The sequence below is a fragment of the Tenrec ecaudatus genome, chromosome 10 (assembly GCF_050624435.1).
Source record: "Tenrec ecaudatus isolate mTenEca1 chromosome 10, mTenEca1.hap1, whole genome shotgun sequence".
Taxonomy (NCBI): domain Eukaryota; kingdom Metazoa; phylum Chordata; class Mammalia; order Afrosoricida; family Tenrecidae; genus Tenrec; species Tenrec ecaudatus.
In genome coordinates, this window is record NC_134539.1 from 66,851,000 (window position 1) to 66,874,500 (window position 23,501).

General features: G+C 41.3%; 1 protein-coding gene across 1 annotated transcript in view; it reads left to right on the forward strand.

Annotated features, from left to right (window-relative positions):
- Positions 1-1,342: 1,342 nt before the first annotated feature.
- The window catches only part of CARNMT1 (carnosine N-methyltransferase 1), a 35,927-nt gene continuing 13,768 nt past the window's right edge, over positions 1,343-23,501 (forward strand). The window contains exons 1-3 of the mRNA XM_075560534.1: positions 1,343-1,723; positions 6,651-6,846; positions 7,638-7,801. Coding sequence (XP_075416649.1) covers positions 1,494-1,723; positions 6,651-6,846; positions 7,638-7,801 — 590 coding nt within the window. The 5' untranslated portion in view covers positions 1,343-1,493. The remainder of the gene's footprint in view (positions 1,724-6,650; positions 6,847-7,637; positions 7,802-23,501) is intronic.

Here is a 23,501-nt window from a genome sequence, read left to right on the forward strand (position 1 = left end):
AGATATCACAAATCACGTTAAAAAGTTCTATAGTAACTGCACAGATTATTTAGAAGAGTGGATGGTACATTACAATGATATTGAACATTTTCATTGGGTTACATTAAAACAAAAACTTAACTGGAATAATGTGCAAAAATCATTCGATCATATTACTCAAAATTTCCCATATAGTAATATTTCCAAAAATGATCTTTCTAATAAGGTATCATTATTAAAAAATATATTGATTAGAAAAGGTTAAATCTTGGGAATCAGCAAAAATCACAATAGAGAATAGTTAGAAATATTTCACCATTTTGAAACAAACCATGTTCCATACAATCATGCACTAAAGTGGAATACCGCTGTCCTTACCAGGAACTAATGCTGTGACTGAATGCATTTTTTTCTACAGTAAATAAAGTGTGGACATCAGAAAAATCACAATTAAGTGTTGGGACTTTGAAAGCCATTTTATGTGTGAAATATAATTTAACAAATTCTTGTGAAATTTTTCATGACCTTTTAAACAATAACAGCAATCTACTAAAATTTTTTCACTCAAATGAGAAATATGCCAAAGAATAAAATACTATACATAATTTTTAATGTATTATATTTTTGAATTGTACTTATGTTGAAATTTAACATATACATATTTCAATACTATTTTTGCGTCCTATGAAAATTTTTGTTGTTCCATATAGACCAAATTTTTAATCAAGAACACCCCCCCACCCCACCCCTGTCAATCGTGTCTTGCTTTACCCATGGTAAAATCTGGTCACCTTAACCTAATGACCTGTTTGAGACTTTCTGCAATAAAAATTCCGTGTCAGTTCATCAAAGTTGAACTTTTTTTTACTTACTTACTTGCTTTATTTATTTCTAATTATTTTATTAGGGACTCATACAACTCTTATCACAATCCATCCACACATCAATTGTGTAAAGCACATTTGTACATTCATTGCCTTCATCATTCTCAAAGCATTTGCTCTCCACCTAAGCCCCTGGCATCAGCTCCTCATTTTTTCACCTCCCTCCCCGCTTCCTCAAAGTTGATCTTGCTCTCTCCGCTCTGCCTCCATTGCCAACGCCTTACAGCTAGGTTAGCTCCACGAGTTCGCTGCACTGGCATTTAAACGCCACCCACACCACCACCCGCCCCGCCAGGGTTCTCCGCCCTCGCCCCTCCCACCTGGCCCCTGGGCCCGCCCCCAGACGCATCGTCGTGACGTCACGCGCCAGCGCCGACGCCGACGCCCGTCAGCCAATGAGCGCGGGCGGCCGCCGTCCTCCGTCGTGCCCGCGCATGCGCAGGGGTCACGGCCATCCAGAAGACCGGGCGGAGCGCAGCGTGGCCGGACGCGCGCGGGCGGCGGGGGCGGAGCGCGCCGCGAGCCGGGAGCCGGGAGCCGGGGGCATGTCTAGAGGAAGGACGGGTCGCCGCCACCACGTTTCCAGTCGCGGCGAGACGCCGGCGAACCGGCCGTAGGTTCGCGGCGGCCATGCAGCGACGGCGGCGCCCTCCGCCGCCCGCCCCGCAGCTGCCGGAGGGCTGCGGGGGAGGAGGCCGCGGCGGGACGGAGGAGGTGGAAGTGCAGTTCTCCGCGGGGCGTTTGGGCTCGGCCGCGGCGGTTTCGGCGGCAGCGGCGGCCGCGCGCAGCACGGAAGAGGAGGAGGAGCGGCTGGAGCGCGAGCACTTCTGGAAGATCATTAATGCCTTCCGTTACTACGGGTAAGGGCGCCTGCTGGACCCGCCGGATCGGCCGTGCTCCCGGCGCTCGCCCTCCGGTCGCCAGCCCCCGGGGGCCCCGGGTCACCAGGCGCCGTCCACCCCCCTCGGGGCCCTGCGCACCTGCGCCCGCGCCGTGCTGTCCTGCTGCCCAGCCGCGTGTCTTCTGACCTCCGGATCAAAATAGATCCGTCGTCTTGCTTCCGAGTTAAGGGCTTGGCTAGGAGGCCGGTGGGGGTGACCCGAAAATATGATAATCGAGGAAGTGCTGTCACCCGACTAGAAGATGATGGCGGTGAAGTCGCCCAGGGTCGGGCGCGATCTCTTGTGTGTGGTCGATGCCCTCCGAACGGAACGGACGGAGAGCCCAAGTTCGCCTACACGTGGGATGCCGTAGGACACATTCGCTAAATGGTTTCCAATCCTGGTGAGAGCAGCCTAAGATTTCCACGTTATCCCCCAGCCGCTGTGCTGGCACGCGCACGTTTGTGGCGCGCGATTGACGGCCGCTTCTGGTTTTAAGTGGGGGAAATTCAGAGGAGAGGTCCCCAAGTTCTGAAGCTTGATTATGTCAATGAGGCCAATACACGTCAGCCGTCTTTTTGTTCATTCGGTAAATAGAGTCTGAAGCCTACGACGGGCAGGATGGAGTGGTATGGCCTTTATGCATGCATCCCTCCTCGTGCACTTATACGTTTCTCTTGCCCAGTGGATTTCATGTAGCTATTTACGTAGTTTAATCACAAATCTATCATTCCAAGATACAGAAGGGATATTAGTCACTTGGGTTTCCAGCTAAAGGTAACACTTTTATTCTTGTAAGAAATGCGTTAACAGAAAGCTATGTGCTGAATCTGCAGTTGGAATTAGAACGACAGGGCACCCCTTGCAGGCAGAACTGTTGTCCTTCATGGGCCCCTGCAGGCAAACTTTGTTCATCTTTGTATTGCAGTATCTGAATCTTGCCTGCATGTGACCTCCTCAAGGACATAACCCACACTTTGTTTGCACCAGGGCCTGGCATAGTTGTGAATGCTCTGTTTCTAACAACTATGGGAAGCAAAGAGTCTGTTACTATCTAGTCTTGTCTGTTTTTGACTACTAGGTAAACTAATGTGTTACTGAAATTTAGTTCTGAATTTCAATTTTAAAAATCGCGCCTAAGCATTACTTGTAGGCAGAGAATAATGTTTCCAGGTAGTTTTTGTGACACCTAATGAGAGCATGAGCTAATTTGACGATTGTCTAAAAGAGCAGAATCAAAGACTACAGGCACCGAGAGAAGAGGAATTTAGGATTCCTCTGTGTGTCTGTGGGGAGGTGAGGTGGTGGCTGGGGGAGATGTATGGGGTTCCATTCATCTTTGTCAGTAGTAAAAGAGGAGGACTTTTTGAGTGAAATATTTAAGGTTATAGGTTGAGTTTTCAGGTATGAGCAAGAAATTGCAGGGCATTCAGTATCCAAAGACTACTAGGAATGAAATACTGTGGCACTGTAATTGCTTCCCCTCCCCAAACTCAAACCCAATTTTGACTCATAGTGATCCTGTAAGACTAGTACTGGCCCGTAGGGCTTCCAAAGCTGTAATCATTCCAGAAGCAGCCTGCCACATGTTTCTCTTGCGAAGCTCAAAAACTCAAACCACCCTTTATGTTGATGGCCAAGCTCTTAAGCACTCTGCCACCAGGGCCCCTTAGCCTCCAGCAGCGCTGCTGCTAACCTACCTTGTTATTATCCTCCATAGAGACAGCCTCTTGAAATGTTACCTGGTCCTGTGCCAGCCCCTGTTTGCGGCAGAGAGTACTCATGGGCTTTTATTTTTCAAAAGTAGGTTACCAAGTCTTTCTAGTCTGTTCAGCTCGGAAGCTCCGCAGAAACTTGTTCAGCAACATGTAAGCTTCCACTGACCGTGGCTGCACTTGAGGTGATTGGATCTAGGTCTACCGCAGGAAAGGCAAGCAGTCTACCCTGAGCCATGAGTGTCCCCAGCTGCCCGACTGTGGCCACATTACATAGTGCCCTTAGTATCTCGCTCTACTGAGATCATTGCACATTCAGAACATCTTTCTGAAAATAAATGTCAAGAACCTTAGACATACTTATCCCATCTGAACTGATAATTTTTTGGGGGAATTTGTCTTATTGCCCCTCTCTAAAATATACAGATTTTGAAAACGAGAAAGTTTCCGCCCAGTAGTTGGAAAATAATAAGTAAATTTTGGCAGCATAAAATGGAACTATGAACAGTCATTAGAGACGAATATGTGAGAACTTTTTCTTCTGACCTAAAATGCTTAGGATAAGGGTAAACGAAGACTTACAAGAGCATCTCAAACTTTAAAAATGTTCTGAAACGCCAGGTTCTAATTGAGTTGGTTTGGGAGGGGCCTTTAGATTCTACAGTCTAACCACTTCCAAGAGATGGCTGTTGAGCGTGCCCCATTTTGAATAGGAAGGTGTATTAGCTGACTTTACCAGCAGCAAAATGGTTATAAATACTCCAAAAAAGGTTCTAAGGGTCTCCTGGGGGGTGGGGGGATTATTCCTAGCCCTGCTCTCCCAACCCCCAAGCCTTGTGAACGCATTGTTTAAATTATATACACCTGTTATTTTTTTACACACTTACTGTAATTTCAAGCACCGGGCTAAGTGTTATACTTTCATTGTTCTGTTTGATTTTTAATGAACCCCTATCAGGTAGCCAGAGGAACAAATTGTTAACCTACTTTTTAGGGTTTTATGGAGATTTTTCAGAGTATTCCATATTTAAGTGACTTGGATTCATGTCTAGCATTTATTGAACTTCAATAAATGGCAGCTGTTCTGACCCTCGTATTAATTTTTGTTACTCACTCTCTTGTTTTTATAGGTAGCACAGCTGGGGCCCAGGGTGAGGAAGTAATTTGAATTTGTCTAGGGTCACATAGAAAGTAGCTGGCCCATCCTGGATCTTAACCCACATACATCCTACTTCAAGGCTCACCTTCACATTGTCTTTAAGGGGGAAGCAAACCAGGCAGCTACTTCCAATTTGATCCCTCACAAATCTGAACTACGTCCACCTTTCTTTTTTAAAATCATTTTATTGGGGTTCATACAACTCTTATCACAATCCATATATACATCAATTGAGTAAATCACCCTTATACACTCGTTGCCCTTGTCGTTCTCAAAATTTGCCTTCCGCTTGGGTTCCTGGAATCAGCTCATTTTCCTTTTTTCCCTCCCTCTCTCTCCCCGCTCCCCTCTCACCTTTCTTTCAAAAAAAGAACACCAACAACAGAAAATGCATAAGCTTCAAAAACATACCAGATTCTGCTTACATTTTGTTGAGAATTTTTTGAATTTCTTTACTAATTAGAGAGTAATTTGGTAAAAAAAATTGAAGTATTATTTTCATTAAGTATAGAGTAAATGCAAAAGAATATATAAGAAATAGGACATGTAAGTTTACATATATATGTATAACGTAATTTAGTGTGAATTGCCACCTATGAGATTAACCATTTTGTTTTAAAAAAGAAAATTATCCTGTGTCTTTTTCTTCAGAAAACTTTGAAATTTCGTTTCCTTGCTCTTAGTTTTTCCACATGTATTTGGTCCCTGAAACAATATATTGTTTGGTTTTATGTAAAGTGGAATTGTACATTATTTATTCTTATACCAATGGATTTTTTTCACCTATGTATTACATACCTGAGTTTTAGCCATTTTACTGTCTGTAAGTGTTATTTCTTTCTTTGTATTCTATTGTATAGTTGTATAATTTCTTCTTTCAGCCTCCTTCTGATGAACATCTGGGTTGTCTCCAAATTTTTAATTTTTTATTTCATTGTTTTGATGAATACTGTTATATTTCTTGTGCCCGTGTGCAGGCTTATTACAAGTATATGCCTGCCTAGAAGTATAAATGCTACTTCACAGGGCATGTGATAATGCTAAGTTATTTTCCAAAATACCCACCCCCTACCCATACAACCCCACTCACACCCTGCCATTGAGTCAATTCTGACTCATAGTGACCCTGTAGGACAAGGTAGAACTGCTCCTGTGGGTTTCTGAGACTGTAACTCTTTACTAGAAAGGCTCTTATTTCTCCCTTGGAGAGGCTGGTAATTTTGAACTGGTAACCTTGTGGTTAGCAGCCCAATGCCCTACCCACTATGCCACCAGGGCTCAAATCACCCATCATCAGTGTGTGTAAATATTGTAATTGTTCTATATTTTGCCACTTTTAAAAATTGTTAGACTTTTAAGTTTTTAGGCTTACCCATCTGATTGATGTAAAACTGCATTTTGTTGTGTGTGTATTTAACTTTTTAAAATTCTGTTTTCTGTTGTGGTCTTAAACATGAGTAATTCTCTAAGTGGCCTTTAAAAGTTACCTATAAACTTTTAGATGCTGACTGTGAATTTTATGTAAAATTCTATAGACTGGATTCTTGAAGTGCTTACTACCTTTGTAGTACATAAGATCTTTTAATGTAACCCTTAGAAATTTGACTTGGAGGCTTTTAATAATTACCCCGAACACGTTATCTGAATTCATACATAGTTTCAATGCAGCATTCTACTACTGAACTGGTGGAAGAATCTATAAAGTACTCACCCAGTTTTGCTAAAAGTTGGAGTTACAGGAGTAAACAAGTTGCAGTTAACTTCCTTTATGCCTTCTCCCCCATCTAGTTCATATAAAAGGTCACTTTCACTAGTCATACAGTAATTTTTACTGGTTTGCTTACTGAAAAAATTATAAAATGAAAATAAAAGCTTTTAAGTTGACATCTATTTAGCTAGACGGTTGTTATTGACAGGATCGTACCTATCCTAGCATTAAAAGAAATAACTACAGAAAGAAAAAAACTTTAAATAGGTTTGGTCCATTGTGAGAATTCTTTTGCCAATTTTAAAAGCACCTTTTGTGTTCTAGCACCAGCATGCATGAGCGAGTGCACCGGACAGAAAGGCAGTTTCGATCACTTCCAGCTAGTCAACAGAAACTCCTTCCTCACTTCCTCCTTCACTTGGACAAGATCCGGAAGTGCATTGATCATAATCAGGACATCCTACTGACCATTGTGAATGATTGCATACACATGTTTGAAAATAAAGAATATGGAGAAGATGTACGTGAACGTTTATTCTGTTTGCCTTCACTTTAGAGTTCCTGTGTTTCGAGATCTTGAGGTTTTGCTTGTAATCTTGCACGGGGCACTTCCTCGCAGAATGGCTTCACTGGGCTCAGTCACCTGATTTGGCATCATACTTAGTTGAGCAGTATGCCGGAAATTGGATTTGTATGTTGATTTTGTTTTTAAGGTACTAAAGGTATTTGTGTTTGGGTACACTTTACATAGTGTTCTGACTAATCTGACATGAGATTAGTGACTAAAATGTTTACAAACAATTTTATTATCTGTTAAGATTAATTTCCCTATGTTTAAACTTTCTTCCCCACTATTTTATACCTACCGGTATTCATCTTTGACTTTGAGGGACTGGCAATAGTAGGAACTGAAGCCCTCTTTCTGTGTGTGTGCACAGGGTAGAGTTGGGCACTCCAGTGTGAGCCTTTCCACGCTGCCTTGTCACTGACCTGGAGGGACTCTCTTCCCTCTCAGAGAGAGAGAGGCTGTTCGCTCCCCATAGCAGCTCAGTTCTGGTCCTCTCCTGAATAAAGACTGCTTAATTATATGGTAGTTTTATGATTAATGGACCTTAATCTATTGAGGACTGAGGTGAGACTACCAAACTCTTTTCACTTAGGATCTCAAGCAGCCTTGAACCATAGTTGAGGTGAGAAGCTAGTGATTTATCTACTACACCATCTCTATTAGCCCCTCAGAAGCATGTCTATTTCACTATATTCAAGAGGATGGCTTTCGCAGCGGCTAATTGGTTTCTGTTTTTTGAACAGGGAAGTGGGAAGATGATGCCAGCATCGACATTTGACATGGATAAGTTAAAATCTACGTTGAAGCAGTTTGTGAGAGATTGGAGTGAGACTGGGAAAGCAGAGAGGGATGCCTGCTACCAGCCGATCATTAAAGAAATTTTAAAAAATTTTCCAAAAGACAGATGGTAAATAATACCTTGTTTTTAGTCAATTACTTTTAAAAGATATAATCACTTTGGGTTTCTGTATGAGACATTTCAGGCTTGAGTCATTTTTATAGTTGTCAGCCAGTGCGTGTGAGTGTTAAGTATGTATTGGATACATGAAGTTGGAAATTACTATTTTGAATAATTTAGCTGTACTGCTAACGAATTTATCTAGAAACTAAATCCAGAGGCTAGATTGTCCATTATCCGCGACATTTACCTTTTTATATTTGCTTTAGGACAGAGCAGAAAGCTGCAAATGGCTCAGTTCTTGCTTTACGGCACACTTAAAAATACGCGAAAGGTCTGGGTTCCGAGCAGTGGTCCTTACACTCTGCTCTGTGGAACTCTTAGGCAATCTGTCCCCCCCCCCCCACTAAGCCCTTTTAAGAATGGCATGTTTTGTAAGTAAATGAAATTAATCACGTAAGAATTAAATGAACTATTTTGAAACCCAGCTAGCAAACTACCTGAAAAGCAAACTGCCTAAAATTATAGCAGGTGTATTTTAACATGAAAAGCAGGATGGCATGTGTAATTGTGACTTGAAGCATGTTGCTAGGGTTCCAGGTCATGGCACAGTGTATTCCACACACAACATGCGTGAGCACATCTCTCCAGGTGGTGGATGACCACAGACAAGTTCCCTTGGTAGTGGCTGGTCTTAGAGTGCCCTCTGTGATAAAACAATGCTGGGGTCAAAGCTAGTACATATTTTTAGCAAACTAAATTGGCATCTTTTCAAATTATTGTAGCTTTAAATGAGTTTACGGGACTGCTGCCCCCATATAAAACAACAATCAGATCAAATTATTTCAGGACGTTTGGGAATACTTCAAAGCTGAACCAAGAGAGGGAAGGCCATCATCTATCAGCCTTTAGGAATGAAGAAGAAACTGAAGCCAGAACCTGATGAAAAAATACCATAGAGTCGATGCTGGAGCCACTTAATCACATGATACAACATCTTTAATTTTAAGAGGTTGACTCTTGACTTGATGCATGCCTAAACGTGTGAAGATGAGCTGGCTCAAAGAGCTTATCTTTCCATCAGCCTTTTAAGCAAGACTGGAGCTAATGAAGCCTTTTTAAAGAATGTACTGCAATAGGCATGAGTCTTGGTAACAATATGATCCAAAGAACAAGATCCACTCAGAATAAGGCTTCCAAGTAGATGTGACATGGTGAGCTGGTTAAATTCAAGGCAGGAAGATCCGTTTAAAAGACTACAGTGACTGTATTTTGAGGTCTCCCAGAGGTCATCTTGGAAGGGTAATCATGGAAAATTGAAAAGGGCATTGGTAGGGAAAAGGCCAGGAAAGTTGTGCCAAGGAGTGAGCTGTCCTATGAGCATTTTTGAGAAGCCTTGCCCATCTAGCCAACAGCCCTGACCGTTCCTCTTCAGACTTCTTTTTGTTCCCTAAACTCAACATTTTAAAAGAACATTATTTGAGTCCCTGAGGTATATCAGAAGCAAAAAAAAAATTTTTTTTAAGTATGTCAGAAGTGCTGTTTTGATGTGGTGTAAATAGAACACATGCAGAATTCTTCAGGGAAGAGTTAGAGAGAGAAAAATATGGTCCAGAGTGTAATAGACCTCGATGGAGGATATGTGGAGAAACGGTGACTTCACATTTTCATTTTTAAATAAAATTTTCTATGTTTGGATAGCAATACTTCTGATTCACCCTTGTGCAGTATTTTGACAAACTCAAAAGCTGAAATACAAAATGTGAGTTTTTTGTAATAAAAATGCAGGTCTCCTAAAAGAACTGTTAGTTGCCTATATTTATAACTGAAGAAGAACAATAACAAATTATTTAAAGGTTAGTAAAGACCAACAACTTCCCTCCCTTTCTCATTCCTGGAATCCCGGGAATTTTATCCATACAACCTTGGGAGCCATGCATCCCAGGGTAGGAATCTCTGGCTTAGAGGAAACAGATTTAAAGTGCGACTAAGTAGACATCAGTCTTTGACTCTGAGGGGTTATATTTACAGGATCTTTGGGGTCTCAGAAATGACTTGATTTTTTGGGGGGGGTGGGGGGGTTTCGCAAGAAGAGAAATAGCAATTCAACAATGGAATGTGTGACCAAAATTAGCAATATCAGTGAAGGGCGTGCCAGTGATATGCTGGTGGACCTGGTATGGCTCTGGATTTGATCCATTGAGAAGGGTTCACCACCAGTTATGGCAAAGGCTGTATACGCTGAATCTAACCACAAAGCAGCATCTCATCTCAAACTGAGGAATATTCTATAAAGTACGCTGATTAAATATATATATATATTTTTAAAATAACAATGTCATAAAAGAAAGGCCATAGAATTGTTCTACATAAAAGATTAAAAGACTCGTCAATTAAGTACAATTCAGTATTCTAGTCTGGAGGGAAAAGTAGTATGAAAGACATTAGAATTTCTAGACCAAGCCATTTTTAGGGCCCCAGTCACTTTAAGACCACACAAGTAGTGCCCTGTTCCGTATATCCCCCCCAGCCCTCCCAACAACCCCCTGGAGCTGTCAGCGCGCATTGATGGTTCTCTTAGAAACCAGTCTTGAGCATTGATGTGTGTAGACTGGTGATTTTCAAGCTCTATTTTTTTCTTAGGCACTCTGCAAAAAGAGCCCTTCTTTCTGCCTTGATAATTATCAGGTGGATTCGCCGTTCCTATTTTATTCACTCAGGTATGATCTATTGTTAGTTGCTATAATGCCTATTTACTAGGGGTCTTTTCATATCTAGTTTTGAATTCTAGTTTCTTCTCCCTTCTGTCTACAGAACTGCCATTAGGATATGACTTCTCTTAGCTTCTGTTTGGGAATGTTTTGATTTCGCCCTCATTCTTTAATGTTAGTTTCACTAGGCATTGTATTATTGGCTGATAGTTTATTTTTTGTTTGTTTTTTCTTTCGGCACTTTAAATACATCTTTCCATAGCTTATCCGCCGCCCTCGTTGTGCTGAAGAGAACTTGGCCCTTAATGTTCTATGGGATTTGTGTATGTGAGTGTTTGCTTATATCGCACGACTTTCAGAGTTCTCCATCTTTAGTTTTTGAGGGCCTAACTGATGTGTCTTGCTGTACATATCTTTGGGTGTATCCTGCTCAGAAGTTATTTGAGCTTTTGAATTTGCAGGTTTCTTTTTTTCCTTAGACTTGGAAATATTTTGTCGTAGCTTCATATATTCCTTCTACTCCTCTTTGTTTTTTCCTCCTTCTGGAAGTCCATGGATGTGTGTGTTGGGTCTCTTTTTCTGTAATTCCATGAAACTAGGCTGAGCCACCTTGATTTTTCTGTTCTTCTTTAGCATGTGAAATTATAAAGATCTTACCCTATAATTTGCTGACTTTTCCATCTGATTAAATCTGTTATTAAGTCCTGTTGTCTTTAGCTATTGTCCCTTCAGTTATAATATCTTCTTTTTTTAGATGCTCATTTTGTTGTGTATTTAAAAAAATTATTAGCTATTTCTCTATTTTCTGTACTTCTTGAATTATGTTCAACTCTGACAGGAGTTCCAGGAGGCCTACTTTGTGGCTGTGAGCACCTCTTATAGTATATAGTGTGTTGGCTCTGAGTGGATCCTCCACGCCACATTCCAGTTTTCTAGCACACGACCAACTGTCAGCATTCCTTAATCCCAATTGTAAGAGGAAGGAGACAGACCCAAACCGCTCTTTCTCTTGGATGTCTTGCCCTCTTGGTGTCAGGCCTCGGCAGGCATTGCTCAGGGAAGCAGGTAGAGTACTGCACATGGGACTTCACCAGGGCAGCCTTCCGTAGCAGTTAACTGTAATGAAGAAAGTCCCTTGAAATTGATAAGGTGGTTTTGTAAAAGATTCAAATACATAGCTTTAAAAAAATTCTGGTTTTTTGTGTGTACCCCCTTGTAGATCTGTACTTAAAATTACAGGTTTTGTTTGTTCATCTGGACAGGTCTTGAAATCACACCACCAATAAAGTGTTCTGTGGGAAATGCTTGACATTTTGTCTAAAGGAAATTGCATTTCTCTATTCTCCCTGCTAAACTGCGCCCCTGCCCCCTGCTTCTCTCCCTTCTCTACAAGTCATGAGATTCAGTCAAAAGTAAACTTGAAAATGGAAAATCTTATTCCTTAGATTCTAAATGGCTATAGAGTCCTTGCCATTTATTTGTATCTTCTTGCTTGTGCAGTAGGGGATCTTGTAAACCGTTTGGTGGGATGTTAGGCAGGATGGTGGTATTGCCTTTGTAGCATGATTTATAGCACATGAAAATAAATCTGAAATTTTTTCATAATTTTATAAAGTTCTTGCTGGTTTTTAAATTTGACATTATGGCTTAACAGTTTTTCATTATTGTTTGTTTTGGGTTTTCTTTTGAGGATCAGTCAGTAAATGGCTACAAATTAGGCTCACATCCTGAAACGATGCCTTTCTGATTTCTGTCCTCACAGATAAGTTTGGCCTCTTCTAGGACCTCATATAAATGTAATCATTCAGTGTGTATGTTTCAGCATGTGAGATACATTCATTCCTTTCTATTGTTGACTAAAATCCTGTAGTAAAAAATATAACAAGCTAGCACAGTTTATCTCTTTACTCCCTGATACTTTAGTCATAAGGTTTCTTTTACACTGTTCTGAATAAAGCTGCTGTTAACAAAAGCCTACAAATCTTTGTGTGGACATACATTTTTATTTGTTGAGTAAATTACTAGAAGTAATTCCTCATAAAGTAGTTCATTAAAAAAATAAATAAATAAAAATAATATTTTTGTGTAGTATTTTCATGGTTGAGTTGTAGCTCTCTATTTAGGATATAAGTACTTTGTCAGATATGTTTTATTACTATTTTTCCTACTCTGTTTTCCTAGTTCATAACAATGTCTTATGAATTGAAATTTTAATTTGATAAGTATAATTTATCATGTTTTTTATTATCATTGGTTTCTTTGTTAGGTAAGAAATCTGTGCCTTATTATAGGACATAAGGATATTTTACTTTTTCTTTTAAACACTATTGCTTTGGGTATTATATATATAATTTTTCTCTAATTCTATCATGCTATTATGTAGGGATCAGGTTCATTTTTTTTCCCTGTAAAATGTTCGTGATTGATCAGAAGACTTGGTGCCATTGTTGAAGATCAGTGAGCATATGTACTTTGTGTTGAGCAGGTTGGCCCCTGTCCAGTGCTGTCCAGTGGGGCTCTCTTCAGTGTTGAAAGGGTTTCATACCTAGGCTCTTCACCATGGAAGTCACCAGTCACATGTTGCTCTTGAGAATTGGAAATGTGACTGATGCAACAGAGTAATTGAATTTTTAATTTTCATTATTTTAAGCATAAATTTAAATAGCCACATGTGACTGGTTGGCTAGTACTTTCGGAGACTGCAGCTCGGTTCTGTTTCATAAATCTCCTTATCCATTGTCCTAATGGCACACTTATCTTTTGTACCTGTATAGTAAATATTAAGGTTAGGTAGAGGTTTGCTAGTTTTCAGAATTGCTTGTAACTGTTAGTATCAATTTATCAATTTATGCAAAGCCTGCTGAGATTATTAAAATGTCTGAGTTTACTCTCTAGATTAATTTGCATGAACACTAATATTTTAATACTGAATTTTTTTACCTATGAATATGTTGTCAGCCTCCGCATTTGCTCTCACTTGGTTCTGCCATTTTCAGTGTAGTGGTTTTGTTCGCCTTTTAAGTATATGCTTAATCGTATTGTGATGCCATTGGAAGTAGTTATTTTTTATGTCATGTTCTCCCTTGGGTAGTTTGTGAGGCACAGACTACATGCTCCCAAAATCTTCATTGTGGTGCTGCATTGCCGCCGCTGCGTCTTTCAGCATGGAAGATTGGTGGCAACTGTGCATTGGGCCGTCTTAGCGGTGCCATATGTTCCAGTTGCACCTGCTCTTGTCGTGTAATTCTCACAGTATTACACGCCTTCTTCGGTCTCTCACATCTTGGACTAACATCATGTGACCTTAACTTTCCTATGCGCTGACAAATGAAAAGTCATGTCACTGTTTATTGTCTGGAACAGAGCCCACCCGCTGATAAAAAGGGAGAGGAGGGGTGAGAGATGCATTAACTTTCTTATCATTCCTGAAATGTTATCCTTTATCTTTGATAAGGATGCCCTGCCTTGAAGCCAGCTGTCATCTGTCTTAAGCGGAGCAGTTGGTGAGTGTACACCACTGGCCTCCCTGAGCAGCGGAGCAGTTCATCACTGTGCCACCAGGGATCCTTTGGGAACCATCTAGTTGGCCTTTAATTCCAGGATTATTACAGTATAGTCATTAAATGGAACTCGGTGTATTCATTGCATAGAGTAAGCAAGCTCTGTGTGCTGAGGGGAGGCTGGCACAGGACACTGCTATTCAAGATCAGGAGATTAGCAAGCTTTCTTAAAGGGCCAGATAGGAAATATTCCAGGTTTTCCAGGCAGTTGTGACTTCGGTCACAGCTTCAGGTAGTCCTGAACTCATAGGACATCATTCTGTCAAGTTTATTTCTGTCATAAGTCAGGCAACTTTTTCCACCACTGTCATTGTTTTTGATTGTTAGTATCTTTAGAAGTGTAAGTTTTGTCTTTGAGATTAAAAGCATCGCATATAAACCTCTGGGAGTCAATGAACAATTGTAATGCAGTTCTTCTGAGCTCAAATACGATAGATGGGAATTTACTGGGACTCAACTCCACTGTTGTGGAAATTTAACTAGAGAAAAAGCAGATGTTTGGGCGGGACTGTTTCCCTTTAACTTTATTGACAGAAACAGGTAGTTAATTTCTGGACCACATGGCTGACCCCTGTATTAAATGAAGGAAACAAAAGTCAAGAACAAGGTATAGAAACTATAGCAAGTTGAATGAAACACTGAAAAAACAGAACTGAATTAAGAATGTGGCTATTTAAGACTTCGTAGATGTGGTAAAACAAATGTAAATCAAAGTATGGCTAGCAAATGATAGAAGTTTTTATTGAGCAAAACTATGAAAATGTAAAGCTTCTGTTTCTCTGCATTTCCTTCATCTAGGTCTCCTGAAGGTGGCGCTTCCATCTCTTTAGCTCTACCCCATACAGTTGTGCACTCTTCAATTTACACGACAGTAAGATAGCAGTTTTGGCATCTTTGAATTTTCAGACTAAAATGTCTGAAGGGGTAAGATCAGAGATGGAGCGTGTATGGGATAAAGTATTCCAATGAAATTCTCATAGAATAACCCTTTCTACCCTTGAATTCCATTCTAATAGAGCACAATTCCTTGACACAATTTTCTTGGCCTTTTTTCTCAGCCATGCGGTTTTAAATTTTCTTAAAATGTCTTTATGTATTGTGTCTGGGGTCTAAAAGGCTTGAAGATAAACAAGCGGCCATGTAGCTCAGAAGCAACAAAGCCCACATGGAAGAAGCATACCAGCCCATGTGATCATGAGGTGTCGAAGGGATCAGTATCGGGCATCAAAGACCCACAACAAAAATCATGATGTGAATGATGGGGAGGGATGGAGTGGAGACCCAATGCCCATCTGTAGGTAATTGGACATCTCCTCCCAGAAGGGTAACAAGGAAGAGACAAGCTAGTCAGGGTTCAGTATAGCAGCGATGAAACACACAACTTTCCTCTAGTTCTTTACTATTTCCTCACCCCCTCACTATCCCCCCAATTCTGTCTTACAAATCTGGCTAGATCAGAGCGTGTACACTAGTACAGATCAGAGCTGAAAATAGGAATCCAGGACAGATAAACCCCTCAGGACCAATAATGAGAGTTGTGACACCAGGAGGGTAAGGAGAAGGTGGGAAGAGAAAGGGGGAACCAATCACAATGATTGACATATAACCCCCTCCCAGGGGGACCGATAACAGAAAAGTGGATGAAGGGAGACAGTGGTTGGTGTAAGACATGAAAAAAATAATGTATAAATTATCAGGGGATCATGAGGGAGTAAGGTTGGAGTGGTGGTAATGAACTGATACCAAGGGCTCAAGTAGAAAGGAAAATGTCTTGAAAATTATAATGGCAATGTATGTACAGATGTGCTTGACACTGGATGGATGTATGAATTGTGATAAGAACTCCCAATAAAATGATTTTTTTAATGTCTTCATAAATCCCCATGATAATCCTGTGTCCTTAGAGAAAATCTCTCAAGATTAAACTAAAGGAATCCTCAAAAAGCCCTCACCATAACCTCCGTAGTTGACCTCTGCCTTGAATTTTACTGGTCCAGTAGATCCCTTAAAAGCCACTCTTCTGATGGACCTTTTTGTATGAGGCATCCTGGAAAGACCTCAGACAGTTGATTACTGGTGGACCTTGTCTGCTGCCATCCGTTGATCATGGAGCTAAGTTTAAATTTGTTGGGGGTGAGCTCCATGCGTGCATGAATGAGAGCGCTAACAGTACTTTCTACTTACTCCTGTGTTGGCCCCGGGTCTTCATGAGTATCTTCTCGTGTGGTGAGAAATTGTCCGGTTGAAATACAGTGCAGTTCTGTGTTGAAAGTGGATGAGGAAGTAAACTGGAACCACGTATCGGAAGGAGCTAGACACGAGCTCTAACTCACCGTGTTCTCCTTTGAATAATATAGTTTGAAAAAACTCCCATCTATTCAACCATGACCTTTTGCCACATTTATTTTAAATCCTTGTTTTTTAATTAAAAAAGAAATATCAAAGTTAGATTTGGAGCTTCCTTGCAAACCACCCAGGTCACATTTCCCTGAGATAACTATTCTTTCTGGAGATAACCATTAACATGAAATTGTTGTTTTCTTATCCTAATACTTGTACATTAACGACTTGGTTACAATATTCTTAAATAACCATTACATTGAAATATTTTGAAAGTTTTATGTGTCTGTGGTATCACTTCACACTTAATTTTTGCTCAATATTGTGTTCTGCATAGATCAGCAAGTGCTGTCATTCAGAAATATAATGGAAACCCCACATATAATTAGAATTTTTTAGTAACTTAAAAACAAATTAATAATACTAATGTTAATATATATCAGTTTCATAAGGATTTTAATAGCTAATTCCTCAGAATTGGACAACCCATTTCCCCCTTGTTCTTGAAACTGCTGAAGCCTATTTGCCTTGAGTGACCCTGCTGGCGTTTGAAATACCAGGGACACCCCATCCAGTTTCACAGCAACCGTTGAAGAGGAAGACTCCTCTGGAGGACTTCCAAACATTTGTGGATAAATGGAATAAAAGATCATGGGATTTTCCATGAACCTAAAACAACAGTATACAAGATTACTGAGGTATTTTACATTTTTCTTAACTAAGTCTTTGAAATCTGGTCTTTATTTGAAGCACATTTCAACTTGGACAATCCACCTTGTAAGTGTTCTAGAGTCACATGGGACGAGGGAACCTCTTATGTTGAGCAGCATGGGCAGAATGACACACCGAGAATTCTGCGATTCAAGAAAACTGTTAACCCTTTGGGTGCTTGAGAATTGTGAGCGCTTTCACCATCAGCAGTCAGCCCAGTGTTGTCATGTTGACACACAAAAGGAAAAGCATTTTGTCTGTGGGAGTCACCTAAACTGAACCACAATGTAAAAAATCTGTACTATCCAGTAAATCACTATCAAGAAAACATTTACTGTTGGTGAAACAGTTGAGCAGAAAGGGTGATGCAAGCAAACATTATCCTTATCCATCCCCTCCTCAAACACGGGCTCTGTTCTGTTTACAGCGGTACCCTCCCCACTTGTGCGTCCCTTGAATTCACTCTCACAACTCTACCCCCACCTCCTTATCAAGGGTGTCAGTCTAATGTAGACACCTGTTATCAAGGATGTCTCAGCATGTATACCCTGCTTCTCCATATTTAGATCTATTAACTAAGAGCCCTGGCAACTTGGTGGTTTATGCATTGAGTTGCTAATCACAAGGTCAGTGGTTCAAACCTAGTAGCTGCTCCTCAGGAGAATAATTAAGCTTTCTGTTCTCATAAAGATTTACAACTTCAGAAACCCAGACAGCAGTTCTGCTTTGTCCTACAGGTTTGCTGTGAGTCAGAATTGACTTGATGGCACTGGGTAGGTCGCCAGGTAAACTTGTGAGTTTTGCTAAAAATTTCAAGCAGACCGCATCTGATATCTGAGCCACATATACTTTCCATGGTTTTCTAAGTACTCAGCCTGGTGTAAAGTGACATCATAAAAGTCATGCCCTGACTTTATAGTGATTCATTGCAGACATTGCTGTTACGAGTGCTTGAATCTATGTATCATAATTAGAGGCTTTTTATATTTTTGATATCCCCCTCTTTCAAGGAAATGAAAAAAAGTCTGTACTAACATAAAAATAAGAGCTTTTAAGAATGATGCAAATATTAGTTACTCTAAGCATTTTTTTTAAATTACTTTATTGGGGGCTTGTACAACTCATCACAATCCACACATACAGCCATTGTGTCCAACACTTTTGTACATTTGTTTCCCTCATCAATCTCAAAACATTTGCTCTCTACTAGAGCCCTTGGTATCAGCTTCTCATTTTTCCCCCTCCCTTCCCGTTCCCCTCTACCCTATGAACCCTTGATCATTTAAAAATTATTATTTGTCATATCTTAACACAGTCTGACATCTCCCTTTGCCCACTTCTCTGCTGTCTATCCCCCAGGACGGAGGTTATATGTAGATCCTTAAAATCTGTTCCCCCTTTCTCCCTCACCTTCCCTCCACCCTTTCGGTATCTTGACTCACCACGTCCTAAGGGGTTCATCTGTCCTGGATTCCCTGTGTTTCCATTTCCTACCTGTACCAGAGTACCTCCTCCGGTCCAGCTGGATTTGTAAAAGCTCTGATAAATTTCAGTGTGGCAACTGCCATGGCGTGGTGAAAGGCAGTGCTCACATGTACCATTTGTGTCTTCAGCCCACACACGGTAAAAGGATAGGAAAGGACAGTGGAGTTAAAAATGATAAACTCCATACATACTATGTTCTCAATAATAAAATGAGTATAAAATGGGTTAACAAGATTATAAATAAATTTAGCTGAGAATAAAAGTTTAGGGAATTCTATCCATTTTTTACTCGGTTCTTGGTCATTTTTCTATTGCTAAGAGGTTGGTTTTAATGTCTCTTACCTATTGAAATCCTTTTGTCACAATACAAATAATTTGCAAATCTATAGTAGTTTCTCTTTTACAATGGCACCTTGATATATTCTGCATCCCATGGCTTGTTGCTAGCCTTTTAATAGTTTTATACAAGGTACTATTGATGTATTTTTTTAGATCATTTTATTGGGGGCTCTTACAACTCCTGTTACAATCCACACATCAGTTGTATTTGACATATGTTGCCATCTTCTTTTCTAGACATTTACTTTCTATTGAGCCCTTGGGATCAGCTCCTCTTTTTCCCCCTCCTTCCTCTTCCCCATCCCCCACCTTAATAGCCCCTTGATAGATATAGTTATTTTCAAATTTTACACCAACCACTGTCTCCCTTCCCCGTTGGTTTCTGCTGTTCTTCCCCCTGGATGGGAGTGTGTGGTTATGTGCCATGCATTGCGATTGCTGCCCTCTTCCTCGCTCCCTCACTTCCCGCTATCCTTTTGGTATCGCTATACCCATAACTGCTCCTGTGTTGTGTGTGGTGAGCTTTATCTCTTACCTATACCTATGTACATGCTCCCATCTAGTCCAGAGCAGGAAGCAGCACTGGGGTCTTGATAGTGGGGGATGAGGAGGCCTCAAGGGATCAAAGGTATATTGCGTAATTCATAGACACTCTACTGCACCCTGTTTGATTCACCCACTCCCTGTGTCCCCTCTGCGAGTATGTACCATTCTACACAGATGGGCTTTGGGGCTCTGCCCCAACCCCCCTCATTCTCACCAACGCATTTTTGTTTAGTTGTTTGTTTTGAATTTTCTGATATCTGTTGCCCAGTCCCGATGATGACACCTCGTGATCGCTGGTGTGCTTCTTCCGTGTGGGCTTGTTGCTTCACTGTTGGATGGCCGCTTGCTTAACTCAAATCTTTTAAGACCCCAGACGATAGAGCTTTTACTAGCTGGATACCATCCTGTCTTCATCACATCTGTTTATGCACCCATTTTGTCTTTAGCGGTCATGTTAGTGGGGGTGGGGGGGTGAGGTGAGCATCACAGAATGCCATTTTGTTAGAACAAAGTGTTCCTGTCTTGAGGGAGGGTATGTACTGAGACCCAGGCCCATCTGCAACCTGAGTATATTGCCTTTAAATATATGTGCATAGGCCAATACCTCTATTTGTATGGATTATATTTACAGAAGCACACACCTCTGTTAATAGCTTTGCTTCCTAGAGCTTACCTCTGTTCTCTTTTGCCTCTTCCTGCTCCACCATCACTTTCCCTCCTCTTCCACCTCAGTGCTTCCTCTCAGCTAGATTATTGTTGCTCTAATACAGGATGTATACACCCTCCTAGATGTTGGTTTCAGTTCCCTAGTTCCCCATCTGTGGCGCTGTCCACTCACCACACCCTTCTCCCCACCACCTCCTTCTCCCAAGATCCTCCAGGCCCTTTGCTTTCTTCCTGAGCTTCCTTCCCATCTCCGCCCCATATAAGTAGGCAAACCAGCAATGTCCTAGTCCAAACAAGGCTGAAAAAATGAAAAGGAGAGGAGAAAAAACAAAACAACCTACATAGTCCAGGTCTGTCCCCTGGCCCCATGCGTCCCTCCCCCTTGGTTCTGGGGGAGATCCAGGGGCTGCCCCTCCTGGTCCATTCTTGGGGCTCCTCGGGCTCTGTGAATTGACTGTTATGCTTCCTTCCTGGTTGGTCCCCCTGCAGACGATTCTGTCCACACTATCTCCCTGCCATGTGTCCCCGTTAGTGTCCCCTGCCACCATACACTCCAGTTTGGAGACTGTTTCTTGGTTGTCGGCAGTCCTCTCTGTCCCTTAGCAGCTCTGTGCATGGACATCATCCTCCGGCTTGGTGTGCCTATATGCAGACTAGACCAACCGTCTCTCTCTTTCCTTCTTGGTTTGCTTCCGAGTGGGGGTGGTGCGTCAGTTCCTTTCCCCCAACTGAAGGTCTAGTGTCGTTCTCTGTGGCACACACTTCCAGGGCAGGGGTCCGACTGGCTCTGGTGGGGGCAGCCCTGTAGTCCAGTCTTTTCATTCAGTCCTCCATGTGGTTACGCTGCCCTCCTGGTTTGGTGCGCTGTGGTGGGGTCTGTAGGCGCACTCCAAATCTGTGGAGACATAACCAATACCCTCCCCCCTGGGTGGGTTAGTGCCCTGTTCCCCCCATGACAGCATCTTAGTTTCTCCCCACCCCCATTCTTCCTCCTCCCTTCACCTTTCCCTTTCTTTATGTTGGACTCACATGTACCTCCTTGAATTTGGTCTTACCTCTCCTCCCTCCTCCCCCTGACTCTTTGCCTCATATTGTGAGATGTGTCTTTTCTTCTATACCTACTGTGCTGATTATATTTACCTCAGGGAACCCATGTTATACTTGTCCTTTTGGGATTGGCTGATCTCACATAACATAATGCCTTCCAACTCTTCCCATGAAACGTGTTTCCTGTGATCATGCTTTTCAGTGCTGCAGAGTACTCCATTGTGTGTATGTGCCAAAGTTTACTAAACCACTTGTCTGTCGATGGAAATTTAGGTTGTTTCCCACACTTTGCGATTGTGAATTGCACCTCAATAAATATTGGAGCGCAGATGACTGGTCGTGTTTCATTTTTTACTTTTTCTGGGTATTTGCCCAGGAGAGGGAGGCTGGGTCATAAGGTAGATTGAATCCATTTTCTTTAAATATCGCCAGGTCGCTTTCCACAGTGGTTGTACATAAGTACATGACCACGAGCAGTTCCTGTTTCACCACAGCCCCTCCAACATTTGTTGCTCTCTGATTTGGGCTAACCTCAGGGGTGTTAGATGTTATATCATGGTTGTTTTAATTTGCATTTCTCTTATGGCTATGAACGAGAGCACTTTCTCGTGTGTTTATTAGCCATCTGGGTCTCCAACCTAGTAAACTTTCTTTTCAGTTCTTTTGCCCACTTCCATACTAAAAATCCTCTCCCAGTCTGTGGGTTGCCTTGTCACCCTGTTGGTGAAGTCTTCAAGGCGCACAGGTGTTTTATTCTTATTAAACCCCATTTGTCGATTTCCAGTTCATCTGTTGTGTACCCTTCCCTATTGCGGTGAGCCTTTGTATTCCCTGGGCTGATGATCTTAGGCTAGTCCCTATTCCTTCCTTGATGGTCCTGATCATTTTGGGTTTCACTTCTAGGTCTACGATCCACCTTGTTTGTTCTTGTGCAAGGTAAACATCTTGTTTCATTTTTCGACAGGTGGATATCTATTTTTTTCCAGCACCACTTGATAAAGAGGGTATTGGCTTCCCACTTGATGGTTTGGGGGTCCTTATAGAAAATCAGTTGTCTATTTGCTGATGGTTTACTTCTGGGCGTTGTGTTCTTTTCCACTGGTCTAAGTAATCTGTCGTTCTGCCAGTACCACACTGTTTTTACCACTGTGGCTATGTAGTAAGTGTTAAAATCAGGTAAAGCGAGTCCTCTGACTTGGTCCTTCTTGAGGAGTTCTCTGCTAATCTTGGGCTTCTTCCTTTTTCCAATTTTTTGAAGAAGGTTGTTGGTATTTGAATCGGAATAGCATTAAACGTACGAAGTGCTTTGGGTAAGATTGACATCTTTACTATGTTGATCTTTCCAATCAACCAGCATGGGATGTTCTTCTATTTGTGGAGGTTGCTTTTGATTTCCTGTAGTAGTGTCTTGGAGTTTTCCTCGTATAGATATTTAGTGTTTTTTTTTGTTACATACATTCCTAGGTATTTCAATTTGTTCTTGGCTATTGTGAAGGGTACTGCCTTCTTGATCTCGTCTTCCATGGTCCTCTCCGATGTATATAGCAAACCTGTCGGCTCCTGTTTGTTGATCTTGTATCCTGCCACTCTTCCATATTCCTCTATTGCTGTAAGTACTTTTATTGTGGAGCTTTTGGGACTTTCAATGTACAGAATTATGTTGTCTGCAAATAGTGATAGTTTCACCACCTCCTCTTCCAGTTAGATACTTTTAATGTCCTTCTGCTGCCTTATGTTGTTAACTAGGACCTCCAGTGCAATGTTGAATAGAAGTGGGGACAAGGGGCATGCTTGTCTGGTCCCCTTTTTGAGTGGGATTGTTTTCATCTTTTCTCCATTGGCTATGATGTTGGCTTTTCATAGATACCTTGTATTAGCTTGAGGAATTTTCCTTCCATTCTTATTTTCATGAGTGCCTTAATTAGGAATGGGTATTGGATATTGTCAAATGCCTTTTCTGTGTCTATAGATATTATCATGTGGTTCTTATACTTTTTCTTATTAATGTGGTTTATAATATTGATGGGTTTTGTATGTTAAACCATCCCTGCATCCCTGGGATGACTCCTACCTGATCGTTGTGGGTGATATATTTTATATACTTTTGTATTTTATTGGCCAATATTTTGTTAAGGATTTTTGCATCTGTGTTCATTAGAGATAACGGCTTGTAATTCTCTACCTGTGGGGGTTTTGCCCTGTTTGGGTAGACTGGCTTTATAGAATGAGTTTGGGAGTTTGCCATCCTTTTCTCTATGCTTTGGGATACTTTGTGGAGGATCAGTGTCAACTCTTCCCTAAATG